General features: G+C 39.4%; 1 protein-coding gene across 1 annotated transcript in view; it reads left to right on the forward strand.

Annotated features, from left to right (window-relative positions):
* Positions 1 to 13,671, forward strand: part of LOC136701676 (cadherin-7-like) — a 144,778-nt gene extending 131,107 nt beyond the window's left edge. Inside the window, exon 11 of the mRNA XM_066676312.1 lies at positions 11,775 to 13,671. Coding sequence (XP_066532409.1) covers positions 11,775 to 12,295 — 521 coding nt within the window. The 3' untranslated portion in view covers positions 12,296 to 13,671. The remainder of the gene's footprint in view (positions 1 to 11,774) is intronic.
* Positions 13,672 to 14,912: the final 1,241 nt, after the last annotated feature.

Below are 14,912 nucleotides of genomic sequence, written 5' to 3' on the forward strand. Positions count from 1 at the left end.
TGCTACATTAATAGCAATGATAACAATAGCAAGTTTATCATCTTTTCAACTGTTCTAGGAAGGCTTCACTGTGAGGATTTGATTGTTCCTCCCAGTTGTATTGCACAGTATCCATTTACTCCAGAGAATGCAGTTCCCCTACTCCAGGGCTCTAGCCAACATTTGGCCTTTGGCATGGTGAAAATATGTTCAAGTGCAGCTGCTCCACAGTGTGTGGTTTTGTTTCAGTCTTTTTTTTGTAATAGATTATTCAAGCTGTGTGTGCGTATTATTATTATTATTATTACAGCTCAATTTCTAAAATAAATTGGGATACAAATGGTAAATAATAATAAAAAAGACGTGCATATCTTTTAAATTCTGTATTTCATTTTAAAATAACCCTTTCCTCTTTAGCCTGGAGTGCATGGCATCTGTGATTTACAATAAAAAATAAATTATAATTGATTGATTTCACCTAAAGAATTGTCTGAGGTTTCTACATTATATTGTGGTATTATGTGCCATGGATGAAATGGATAGCAATTTTACAGTGAGACACGTTATTCTTGAGTTGTTGCACTAAAAATAGGCATTTAAAAGAAACTTCTTGAGAACTACTGTGCTCACTGGAAAACAAACTTGTCCCAGCCTTTGTACTTTCAGTAGCTCCACATCATTTAAGGTGGAATGGAGTAAGAAACTGACTGTAACGTGTTTGTGGTTGAAGTTTAACTTTTATATTTTTTTACTATAAGTTTTTATTCACTATTTGAATTACCACCAAAACTGCTTAGTTTTGTATCACTTTCGGTATTGCATTTAATTGCATGTATTTAGCAGTCTCCTGAATTTAGAATCAGTTCCACATTAAGTAATGAACCTGAAACAGGAAAAACACTCAGTGTTAGCCACAAATGGAGCAGGAATAGAGCAACATCTAAATCTTTATTCATGATTTTCATTTCACATTAACCTGAGCAGGCAATGAAGGGAGAGAACTCCTGAGCCAGTTAGGACCAAGACACATTGTTTCCCATTTACAGAGACAGTGCTGCATACAAACACTGAACATTTTTCCAGCACACAAACAGACCAGAGGGCTAGCACATGTGTGGAAACATTTTCTGAATTTTTTAAACACTTCATTGGATTAAAACTGTGATCATCACCTCTTTATTAAAAAATAAAAACACAATTATCCTCTGTTTAAATTTTTTATTTCCGTTAAATATATGGTGTAAATGATCTGCACATCACTGAACTCTATAATGGTAGTACTCTCCAAATGCCAAAGTGCATTGTAATATATTTGACAGTGTTTTCAAGACCCTACGCCGAGGCTTATCTAGCCTGTGGCTTCGTTTTCAGCTCATCAGCGCCATACTGCGACATGCCAAAAAAAGACAATTTCTATCACTTCCAACACCGCTGATGAAGGAAAGCCAATTAACTCACCAGCATCAATGTGATCAGCATCTTAAACAACCTCCTCTCCTCTGTCACTTCTATCAAAACCCCTTCAAATCTCTCAGAACAAACGAAGCTTTCCTGCTCAGTTCCACAGGGACAGCTGGAGATTGAAACATCAAGAGAACCAGGGTAACCCCACTTTAAGAATTATTTTTTTTAAAACATACACCTTTCGCATGGGGAAATTTAATTGCTCTACCAAAAATCCAGCCCCATGGACCCCCAGGAATTCTGAAACTCGAGACACCCCTGGTTAGGGAAACTCCAACCTGGAAGAATAGGCTGTGGGACTTGAGTGGAGAAGCAGGGCATCCCCTCCATTAAGCGGAAGTTGAACACATAATCTTGAGAGCTTGCAGAGGTGGGATGTGAAATGCGCTGGCTCAGTTAATAGAGTTTTGGTCTGTGACATAGTTTGAACCTGGTTCACAACCCAGCTTTGGGCTGGCCTTTGGAATTTCCCCCACGTCCCATGTTTCAGAGTTTCTTGAGGTACAGGGTGCAGGATCTGTGGTAGACCAGTTCCCCAAGACAATACACAGTCCCTTATAATATATGTTTATATATGGCCCTATATCTGTTTTCTGTATGGGATTATTAAGGAAAGTGATTAGGGATTATTTAAGCAAAATGAAGTCCAAATGTCTCAGGCCACGCTGAAAATATGGGATTGTTTTCAAGTAAATCTAGAAATAAACAGCTTATTAGAACTTTAAGTATTTTAATAACTTTGAAATGTTGTGACACATATGATGTAGAAAAAAATGTTTAGGATTTGCCACTATTTTGGGTGAGCATTCAAATATGGGACAATCATGAGTATGAGTCATTTCTACTGCTTTAGTGCACTGCATTACTCACACACACACAGATATCTGCTCTCAAAGAGCTTATTTAATCTGCACAGAAAAGCATTGCCATTGCTATGGGATATATCTGCACATAACCTTAGTGTCACCAGCATGGGGCTGGGAAGTTGGTGGAACTGTATTCTCTGGATTTCACACTTCTGAGTTCTCCATTCATCTCTGCTAAGTCCATTCACTACATTTCCCAGAATCCCTCACAGTATGGCAGCACGATCACAAAACCGCGACAAGCCAATCCTAACTCTTCAGTGATCCCTGACCTGAGAACTGATTGCTGTCCCCTGTGCCTCATGATTTATCCTGTTTTTACCATTTGTAACACACTTCCTTTTTTTTTTTTTTGGAAAAGTATTGCCATTTGTCCTGTTGCATATTGAGTCTTTCTTTAATTGCTCCTCTGTGCTTTACGCCGGTGAGAGAACGGTATGTTTGAGAAACCTTACAGACATCAGTACCTGACCTCATTTGTAGCTGAATGCCATCAAATCCTTTAAGAAAACACACACCTTTGTGTATAATTGAATGGTTCCATCTTCTCCAAGTGGGTAGTCTGTTGTTCTCGCTCATACGACCAGTGGGTTCTTCTTAGAGTGGAGACTTGGAGCTCCTTTTGGGAGTAGTGGTGAGGGGGGGTCGAGTAGCAAGTAAATATGACCAAAAACCAGAACGTCTGCTCTTTACTCACGCGGAACTGAGCCGTGTCTCATCCTCGTTTAAAGGAACAGCGCTGAAACTTGTCATTCTGAATTGTTTTATGTAGACAGTAAGTGAATGATGCTTTGGTGTTTGATCCTTGTGGTATTTTGATCAAAGCTTGTCACAGACATTTCATTAAGAAAACGAGGCATAGTATATCACTTACAATAACTGGGTAGACTTTTGTCCTAAGCAGCTGCTCCGCATCCTTATACTGAATATATAATGAACTACAGCAGTTTGCGGTGGAGAAACTTAGGACATTCTGTGTCTTCGACATTGCCCCTGTTCTGAGTCGTGAAATCCTTGTGGTTTTTGGTGAAATGATGACTTCAAAGGAGCATGAGGAGCAAGGGAGTTGTCCTGTGGCGAAAGATTCTGCCCGTGATAATGAAACCCTTCCCCTGCTCTTTGTAGCGCTGCCCCAGGCCAGTGGTCATTGATGAGTGGCCTCCAGCCTCATGCACCTTCAAGCCTCATTATGTGGATTATTTTTTTTTTTCTGCCTCTGTATGTTCATCTTTTTAAACATCTCAGCCCTAGCTGGGCCTACTTTTTCATATCAGACTGATTTTCTCTTTATCTTCATCCCTATGTGTCATCATCCTGCCCTTGATTTATCTTCCTCTTCTTCACATTTACTTTTTTTTGGACTACATTACTTTAACATTATTGTAATAATACCCTCTATCTCTTTCTCTCTCTCTCTCTCTCTCCCTCTCTCTCTCTCTCTCTCTCTCTCTCTCTCTCTGTCTCTCTCTCTCTCTCTCTCTCTTCCCCTATTTTCATAATATAACATGTGACCACACGTGGGAATTGGATGTATAATTCTTTTTTAATATTAATTTATAATTTTAACAAATTTGGCCACAACTGCCTCCCATAATTCACTTTTTTTACAGAACCTTGTGAATATTAACAGTTTCATTTAGCGATGTAAACACAGAGTAGAAGATTATATTTTATTCATGCTGAAATGTGCATTAAATACCATAAGTAAATCTCCATCTTACCCACCCCTCTCTCTTTCTCCCTCTCTCTCTCTCTCACACACACACACTCACACACATGCACCCAGAGAGAGAGATTGTCCCTGGTTCTGTGGTTTTCCTTCTACCTCACTTAATCCATGTTTGATGTGAGCCATGAGCTGTGCTGAAACTTTTACTCAATATGTTAAGAAGTTCTAATTTAAAACTACATTTTTTTTCACTAAAGTAAAAACTCTAGCCAGTTTTTCATGCATAGTGCACTACACATTTATCTCCCACCCAAAAATACAAAGAAGTATTGCTGTGATTACAGTTTTTAAAAATAGATAAACACCAATAATATTCCACTGTGTTAATCTTAGATTGATTTATTTATTTGACATTTAAATTTCCATTATTAAAAGCTTCAATCTTACAAAGGGATATTGTGATTAATCGCAGCATATTTTGTGTTTTTATTGATCCATATCCCTAATATACATATCTTATGCCTAATCTCCCCTCTCTGGTTGATGCTCTGTGAGTGTACAGTTTTTGGGAGTGAGAAATCAGTGAGATTTGTCCTGGAGTTATGGTCAGCCTCAGGCCATCTTCCCCCAGAGGACACTGCAGTGAGTTCTGGATCAAGTAGGACTTTATTAACAGTCTGTGTGCATTATTAGGTTCTATACTGAACAAAAGAGGCTTAGAGACTAATTTCCCTAAGAATGGGAGAATGATGATTGTCCAGTATTGATTATTTGGCATGAATAATCAGTAATCGATTGTTTTAACTATAGTGTGCAGCATTACAGCTGTGTGTCGTTTACTTTAGTTTTACTCTGTGTGTAGAGCATGAAGCACTGGGCTGTAGAGCAGTGGAACTGTGATCTCTGGAATGATAGCACACTATCCAATAATTTTAGAATGAGTTGGAGTAGCATTTGGGAGCAATTTGAGTAACTAACACATTTTTTGTGACAACAAATCTTCACAGAAATGTTCCAGCATCTAGTGTTTGGCCTTCCGAGCTGGAAATGAGTGCTACAATTAGTCAGCATTCAGTGGTAAACCTTCAAATCCTGTGTGGTTTGTAATTCCATCTACAGAGCTTTGTTATAGTGTGCAAACACAGCCATAACCCCTGTGACCTGCTGCTGTCGGGATGTATTAACATGAACTGAACATTCACAACAAATACAGCTGCTGAAATGCTTTTTTGAAGATGATTATTGACTAAGCTTCTGTGAGCAGTCTGGTCAGGGCTTGTATTCATAAACCCTCCGGGAGTGGAAATCTATTCCCTTCTCCCTGGAAATGTCAAGTGATGCACTGAAACACCTGGAAGCCTTGAGAGTCAAACAAGAGCAGGAATAAAAAGGTTTTAAGAATGAGGTTCAACACGTCTTACTTGGTTAGAAACACCTGCCTCTGCCTCTTTGGAGCACATGAGGCTAAGGTCACCATGCCCTATGACAAGTGTTGGTTAGAGGGGCATGAGACCAAGTTGTAATGGGCTGTGAAGCAGTGGAGCTTTAGTTTCTGGAATTCTAGGGCAACTTGGGCATGAGTTAGTGTGCGGTTTGTCATCAAGAATGACCTGTTATTTGTCTTGTGGCTGAATGCAGTCAAATACTTTCAGAAATTGTAGGAATATTCCAATACTTTTGGTACTTTGTCCATACTTCGCTGTAGTATCATTCTCTCCTCTGCTGGGACGGTTCACCCTGATTCTACTACCATGGGCTGCTGAGTCATATCACAACAGCATTTACAAATCAAACAAAAGCTGAGAACATAACAGCATTAACAGAGAATACATGCAAATACAAATGTGATGACAGAACTACAGATGAGAAATACAACCACGAGAACACAATGTCATTAAAAGAAACACAGCATTTAAGAAATTATGCACTGGAGTGGCCTCATGCCAGACATAGTCCTGGCTATTAGGAGCGTTGTACAGAATTCTGCACCCAGCTACATCCCATATCTGAACTGTATGTTACAAATATCAATGAGTAAAAATGTGTAAAAATGTCCATTTCATTCAACAATAAAGTAAATCACTTTTTACACTGATTAGAAACACCCTACAAGTTCTTTTTAGACTGGGAGTTACTTAAGAATCCCTAAGTACGTCTTATCTTATGCAAACACTACAGAACTCTGTGCCATGGCTTTGAAGAGGTTCTGTGGGTCTAAGACACAAGATCAAAATCAGTTGAGATTACTGGATAAGTTTAAGTGTTAAAAAATCACAAAGGACACTACTAATCCAGGCCCTCCCTTGATTAAAGGTCCCTTCTATGAATATTTATCTCTATCTCCTTTCTTTTGAGAATTTCTGGAGGCCTAAAAAAGCTGGATCAAGTGTAGGCACCCGAGCAAGTGTTAAAAATCACAATGATGTAAAAGCCTCTGCTCCTCTGGCACTCCTTTTGACGCCTGAACTTCAGTGCATCTTGTTAGCGCGTGCAACAGCAAGACTGGCATCTGACACCTGAGTCACCAGCTCCCGTCCAGCGCCTTGACACCTGCATCATGGTGTTAGCATCGGCTTCAGCATCTACCACACAGCACCCACTTCCACCACCACCCCCTATCTCCCTTTCCCATGTGCCTTCAGGAGCTTCACACACTGTGGATTCCACAGACTGTGGTGCAGAAACATATTGAGCCCAGGGAGTGATTTTTTTTCACTCTCTCCTGCTGAGAGGTTGATGGATGGAGGATCATTAGGCATTTGCCAGTCAACATCAGGCACTCTTGGTTATTTTCAGACTCAGTATAAGGGTGGGGGAGGGAGTGGGATGATGAGGAAGGGATGGGTGAGAGAGGTTATGAGGCTAGAAAATGCCACAAGATGGTGCCTCCCACTTTTCACCACACTTGTGTGTCAGTAGGACAAGGGGAGGACTTTCACCTGAAGATATACTGCAGTTCTGGTACTTTTTCTTCCTAAAAAAGGCAGAACAGCATTTGTTTATTCTATTTATGCTCAAAATTGCCATTAGGCATGTTATTAGTGTGAATGTTTGTTTGCTAGTACAGACCACGCCTGTAAAAGCTGAGACATGGAAGTTATTACATTTCTTCTATTATGATCCATTTTGCTTTAGGTATTAACCAGGTAATGGTGAAGTACTGAGCAAGGTCATTATTTTGAAAGACATCATGGTTAAATTATACTGGCATACCCAAGAGGTTCTAGATATTGAATGGTTGAATGGTTGTGCTCTACTGGATCTGTGCTGCTAGGCTTTAAAAATAGAGGTTGGAACTTTTCTGTGAGGATTTGATGGTATTCAACCATTTGAACATTAATGAATTAAATTAATGCTTGCTAAAGAGCATGATGACCTTAGTTCGAGTTGCTATAGGGCAGAAGATCTCAACGTTTTCTGCAGTGGCGCATATTTACAAAAGTGTTTATAGGTGTGAGTGTGTGCTGCCTTGCCTTTCAGTGTGTGTCTCCATCTTGTGCCCAGTGATGTTGGGTAGGCTTCGGACGCACCATGACCCTGAATTGAAGAAGCGGTTAGAGACAATGAATGAACGAATATAAAACATATGGTCCAGTCTTAAAAATCTGTTTGGCCAGTCGAGGCTCTTGTAAAATGTATGATATACACACGCCCATGACCACATCAAAACAAAATGGAATTCCATATTAATGCACTACTTCAGTTTCACATGTCCCTAAACAGAGTGGTAACAGGACAGAATAACTGTGCTATATGTTGCTTGCTTAAGTCAGTTCTAATTGCTGCAACTTGCAGGATAAGAGTCCCTGAAAGAAAACAAAATTCAAATATTTCGCAGTCAACTAAAAAATATTGAATACACATGAATTTTACACAGATTTAGTTTCATGAAGTGGGTATGTCACATTAATACAGTTAAATCTTCATGTCCATGTTGCCTTGCGACATTGCTCACTGTTAACAGACTACAGACTACGTTGTGTGGTGGAAGAATAGTTTATGAGTATTAAAAAAAAAAAATATATATATATATATATATATATCCATGAATATTCATGTGTTTAAAGTGATGAAATTAATCACCATTTTGTAAAAGCAATAAGCCAATTGAGACTCTGCTTAGTTCATGCCAGAAACACCCTTCCTCCTGATAAAATCACAGTAAAACACAGCCTCTGGTGGCTTATTGCTATAATCCATTTGACTCTCACAGTAGCTACACACTCTCCACTTTGGAGTCTTTTTCTACTGAAAAATGTTTTCTATGGTGACTGAACAGCACATATAGACCCATATACATCAAAGCTCCAAAGTGGATATCATTATTGTTTTACATGGACAGTGATATAAACAAATGCTGAACCTACTCAATTTTGTGTCTATAAACTGAGACCATCTCTCCACCAATAAATAAATAAATAAATAAAGCATAAATATAGGTAATGCATTAAAGGCCTGTAATATACTCCAATAATTACATTCACACATTCCATATTTTCACTGTCTTTCTACAGAATCGTTTGCGTGGAACAGGGCATGCAGGGCATGGGTGAATGCAAATGAGGCCTGGTGGGTGGAGCTTTATTTGACACATTGTACCTGATTCATCAACTGTGCTCAAAACTCTGCTGGTTTCCACATTATACAAACATTCTTGAATCAGATGATGAATAGCTCAAGCTTCATTCAGTGTGGTCAGATTTGCAACTTTGATGAATAAGATCCAGGAGATATATCAGTGTTGAATAAGAATATTTCTATAAATTTTCAGAGATAGTTTTTGTCTAGATTATTACTTGCCAAGTTCGTAGTTGTTTTATGCAGTGTTTTTATCTTCTCTAAAACAATAATTGTATGCCCAACACTTTCTCAGCTTGTTGCAATGGGCCCTCAGAGTAAATTAATTAAGAGTGAGTGATATGCTTTTATTATCACTCGGGATAGCTGTGACTTCCAGGGTTAATTTGATTGTTATTGTTGGACTGTTTTTTGGCAGGATTGTTTGGTGGATTGTTTTTTTTAGAAGCAAGAAGCTGCACAGTGGGCTACTGACAGCAAAACCAGATCTAATTGCCACAGCCAAGTTTACATTCTGACATGGCACCAGCAAAAAAGCATCTTGTTTTCAACACGTTTTGTCAGAGTGCTGCCTGTTGGATTGTTCTGTCGTGTGCCATTCTTTTAATTATGGTAGTTATATGGAAACATATTGGGGACCTGCTCAAATAAAGTATAAGGGTGTATTATTGTATCTCCAACTGGTTGACTTTTTTGGCCCAGAAGACTATTATACCAAGCCATTCAAAACACTGATTATTTAGTATAGGTTCATGGTAAGTATAGGGACAAACCGAGCATCTGATATAGAGTTGTTTATAACTCTTTATATATAAAGCATAATTAAGAGTCTTGTTCAGTTACATAGAATACAGCCTTTGTACAAACTATGTTTCTTGTGATTGGCTATGTTTATGTGTGTGAATAACTTGGTGGTGGATCATTCTCAGTGCTGCAGTGACACTGACACGGTAGTGATGTGTTGGTGTGTGTTATGCTGGGGCGAGTGGATTAAAGCCTTCAGTGTCACTGGACGGAGAATAGTCCACCAACAAAAATATTCAGTAAAGGGTGCCCTGTGGGCAGCGCCCTGAGTCCAGAATGACCAACACAAACTGTGAGCTATTGTCTCTGACTTTACATCTACAGGGTGGACCAATGAGGTAAGTGTTTTCTAACAGAGTGGACAATGAGTGGTTTTAGTGTCTAAAAACACAAGCAGCACTGCTGTCTACACCTACAAGGGAACATCTTTAAATCTGTAAATTTAGTTCCTATACAGTTTAAGTGAAGTATAATAAAATTGAAAATAAGTGGGAATTACTAATTTATTAAAACCCTATTCCTGAAAATGTAGGATTCTATATAAAATGTAATTAAAACAAATGTCCCGTTTATTATTTCTCTTGCACCTTTATTTAACTGACATACAGGGGTTGGACAACGAAACTGAAACACCTGGTTTTAGACCACAATAGTTTATTAGTGTGGTGTAGGGCCTGCTTTTGCGGCCAATACAGCGTCAATTCATCTTGGAAATGACATATACAAGTCCTGCACAGTGGTCAGAGGGATTTTAAGCCATTCTTCTTGCAGGATAGTGGCCAGGTCACTATGTGATGCTGGTGGAGGAAAACGTTTCCTGACTCGCTCCTCCAAAACACCCCAAAGTGGCTCAATAATATTTAGATCTGGTGACTGTGCAGGCCATGGGAGACGTTCAACTTCACTTTCATGTTCATCAAACCAATCTTTCACCAGTCTTGCTGTGTGTATTGGTGCATTGTCGTCCTGATACACGACACCACCTTCAGGACACAATGTTTGAACCATTGAATGCACATGGTCTTACTGGTGCAATGTGGAGTTAATGAAGATTGGCCATCAGGCTGCTCCAATTTAGCCATGAAACCTCCCACACTAAAATGACAGGTGTTTCAGTTTCATTGTCCAACCCCTGTATATACAAAGGTTTTTTGATTACATTTTGAAAATAATGCCTGAAACACACAGAAAAGGCTGGGACAGGGGCATGTTTATCACTGTATTACATCATTTTCCCTTCCCTTTACACTTGGGACATTTGGGAACTGAGGATACTAATTGTTGTAGTTGTGCAAGTGGAGTTTTTACTCATTTTGTCTTAATAAATGACTTCAAGAATCCATGGCCCCTTTTGCATAATTCTCCTCTTCATAATGCAATTTCAGAGACAGATCTGGACAGCACAAACAGAGTCTAGGAAATCATGCTGTCGTAGCACATACAGTATGAGATCTTACATTGCCATAGTAATGACATTGTTGACTTTTGCACCTATCACTGGTAACAGTCTGGATGGCCCTTTTTTATTTTTGGCACAGTGAACTTTTTTTTCTTAAGTACAAGCTGAAACATGGACTCATTTGACCACACCATACATTTCCACTGTCTTTCAGACCATCTCAGATGAACTCAGGCTCAGAGAACTCTGCATACAAATTGTTCTTGTGTAGTGACATTTCAGGTTGCTCTTCTTAAATCACCAGTGGTCTCTGTTAAGTAGTTTTTGTTTTTATAAAAACAGTTTCGAGACTCATGCAGTGCCATCCGAGGGCTCAAAGGTAAGGCACATTTTGGAGTGTTTTTGGCCTTGCCCTGAATGGACTGATATTTCCTAAATCTTTCTACAATATTTGGTCCAGAAGATAACAAAAGACCTAACTTTATTGCAGTGTTTTGCAGAGAAATGTTCTTTTTGTTTGTAAAAAACTGTTTGTAAATGAACTGTTTGTACATTTATAAATTTTATTTTCACCTGCCATGATGCAAGGATGTATTTTCCAAAATGTTCATTTCTAGTTTGCTTCTGTCCTGACTTTGTGTGTGTTGCAGGCATCAAATTCTGCATTCTTTTTATATTTAAAAAATACTTTCACCTTGGTTAGTGAAAACATCTAAAATATTTTCTTTGTACTGTTACATATTTCACAGCTCCAAGAGAATTAATAAAATCCCAGATTCTTGTTTTAACTGCATTAAATAAAAAACATTATGTTGTACATTTATTATGTTTTATTAAAAGAATTGCTCAAATACATTTTGTACACAATATATATATATAGCATAAAATACATAGCACATTATTGTTAATATCAAAAAGTCAGTTCTGATGGTGCTTCTTGAGAACCATAGCACTCCACTAAATTGGATTATGTATTGATCATAACTGAACATTTTGCTCTCTGTATGTTTTCCAGTGCTCGTCTTGTTGATTGTGACCATGCGGCGGAGACGGAAGGAGCCTCTGATCCTAGAGGACGAACGAGATGTCCGAGAGAATATTGTCCGGTACGATGATGAAGGTGGTGGCGAGGAAGACACTGAAGCTTTTGACATGGTCACTCTCCGAAACCTCAACATCATGCGTGATCCCAAAATCCGGCGGGATGTCACCCCTGAGACACCCACATTTTTCTCCTATGCACCATCCACAGCGTCCAGAGCAGTGTACAAGACACTTCCAGACAACCTTCTGTTCCGGGAATTCATCTGGGACCGACTGAAGGAGGCTGACGTGGACCCTACGGCGCCACCTTATGATTCGCTGCAGACCTACGCTTTTGAAGGCACCGGTTCTGTGGCAGAATCGCTCAGCTCACTGGAATCCCTCAGCTCGGACTCAGAACAGAGCTACGATTATCTCAGCAACTGGGGGCCACGCTTCAAAAAACTGGCCGACCTTTACGGCACCATGGAAGGAAGTGGCGTTTTCTCGTAGCCTCACTTACATTCCGACAAGAACTTGACATCCTTCAGGATAGATGGGTAAAGCAGAGTACCTGGGTTCAAACTAGTGTTTGATAGCTTTACCAATATGAATGTTTTAGAGAACTTTCTTGAACGTAGTCCGTTCCAAAATGGTGGAGAATGTGGGCCAGTCCCTCGATTTAGATCACAGTAAAGAAGAAAGCTCGGGGGTGGGGGGAATTATGGAGATTGTTGTTTACACGTATAAGGTTTGAAGTAGTGCGATTAATGAAGCTTGGCGGTTAAAATGCTGTGATCTGCCAGGCAGGGACAAGCTTTGAGGGAAAGACTTTAAAAAAAAAATGTTTAGCCAGCCACAAATCTCCTCTACGTCTGATGAGGGGATCTTGATGTGTGGGACTTCATCTTGTCACACAAAAAAAAAAGGAAAAGGCCCTGAGTCTTTCGACTGATATTGTGCTGAGAACTTGGGGACCTTTTATTTTTTTCCCTCTCACTCAAAAATTGCTCAGTCTTTTAATTATCGACTGAACTTCTTGTGCGTGAGCTTCGTCAAGAGCATCAGTGTTTTGTTTCTGCTTCCCATTCCTAACAGGACTTCATGGAAACCTGAATGTGTGGAAGACAGCACCCTTCATTCAGGAAGGACCGTGACTTTGCGTTTCTTCTTCTTCTTGTTCTTCTGTTTGGTTTGACATGTTGTGAAAAAGCAGATGGCGTTTTGCCGATAGATCTATCATAGATCTGACCTGATGCCTGGTGGTGTTCTGCAGACGTAACCGTGTGGTTTTTCTGGCTCAAAGTTTTGTTTAGCTGTTCTAAGTGTCATAAATTGTAACGCAGTGAAGCCAATGGATAAGATAAACTTGGGTACTTTGACTTGAATAGTAACAATACACAACTTTTGTTTGTTTCTTTTTTCGTTTCCTTTTTTTTCTTACATTTGTAAAAAAAAAAAAAAAATAAGCCTCCCTTACTCTTCAAAAGAGGTTCTGTGAGTTACTTTGTTACGTATTGTTAAATACAACAAAGTTATTTCTGATGCAGCCACCTCTGAATGAAAGGCTTAACTCACAGATCTGAAAATGGGCTTTTGAAGAATAGGAATGTGGCATGGCTGTTATTGAAATGTCTCCTTGTGCCAGAGTGAAATCAAGGACGGCTGTTGCATATGTTGTTTATTGACGAGATTGTGGTGGGAAAATGAGACACCAATGGTGAAGGTAAAGCAGTGCTTGAGTGATCAAATGAAATGCCTTTTTTTTCTTTGCAGTTGCTCCTGAACTTTGACGTGTTATAATCGAGTCTCTAATTTATTTCTCAGATGCGAGGGAAGGAAAGAATGTGACAAATGTTGATAATCTTTCTTTTTATTCATTTCTTCTATTTTTTGCTGACAATAAAAAGGACATCGGTTCTTCAAAGACCTCTGGGATGCCTCAGATTCTTTTGAACGTAGTTGGAAAAAAAGAGAAGCATCTCTAATATGTGCCATGCGGTTTGCTGTAATTATCTTATCAAGGTGAAGCAGCTCAGGGTTTTGGGTGCAGGAGGAAGAAAAGAGAAAAAGAAAAGACTCTTTTTCCTATTTCGTAGTGGGAGGGGCCAGTGGGAAGCTGCCTCTTTGCCCACTGATGAAAAGCTTGAGCCCTGCAAACAGACATTTGCTATGCGGTGTTAGTGTGTGGAGAGAGGGAGGGAGCTATCTGTTTGTTTCTCATCTCCTCTCGACAGGGCTTTGTAGTTGAAAGGCGAGCTGGAGAAAAAGTGCTGGGGCTGGCATCCCCCCGCTGAGCCGTGTGTGATGGGCCGCACACTTAAAGCAGCTCAAACTGAAAATGAGTCTGTCCACGTCGCTGCGTACAACTATTTATGAATGCGTCGCTCACGCATACCACATGAGCCGTGACGTTCGAGGACATTCCAACATATTAATTAACATGTTCACACCCACTCATGCACGTTCTCACTCCTTCTTATAGTTCAAATATGGAGTGTATGTTTTTCATTTAGCCAGCCCAGTGAAAAAGCTCTCCAACTCCAGCAGAAGAAAACTCTTCTGAAAATGACAATGGTGGAGAATGTGAAATACAAACGAATACCAAAAATAGTGATTTGTAAATCCACTTTAATCCATGTTTAAAAGAACTTCAGTGCTTCACAACCTGCTGCATTAAGACCTTGAACAAATGTAAAGGTTAAAATATTTACAGTGTTACATCTGTTTCCCCAGAGTAAAAGTACATGTAGGTACAAATGAAATATAGTCACATTCATTCATTCATTGTCTGTAAGTGTTTATCCGGTTCAGGGTCTCGGTGGGTCCGGAGCCTTCCCAGAACCACTGGACACCAATATGTTATAACTGCAATGATGCAAAGGACCTTAATCAGCTTGCAGTTTTACCATATAATTACCTTAGCGTAATTAGTGGGTGGTATAAGCAAATGTCTAAAATAATGGGGCAGAATGTTAAATATTACGGGTTAATTGTGCTTGCTTGAAATGTTTAAAAATTCCAAACTTTCTTTTGCTTATTTCCAGTTAAGGCCATAAATAATCCCATTTTCCTGGGTTAGAAAGTTAGTGTGAAGCACTACTGGTGTCCAGGTGTTATGGCCTCTGCG

The sequence above is a fragment of the Hoplias malabaricus genome, chromosome 1 (assembly GCF_029633855.1).
Source record: "Hoplias malabaricus isolate fHopMal1 chromosome 1, fHopMal1.hap1, whole genome shotgun sequence".
Classification (NCBI taxonomy): domain Eukaryota; kingdom Metazoa; phylum Chordata; class Actinopteri; order Characiformes; family Erythrinidae; genus Hoplias; species Hoplias malabaricus.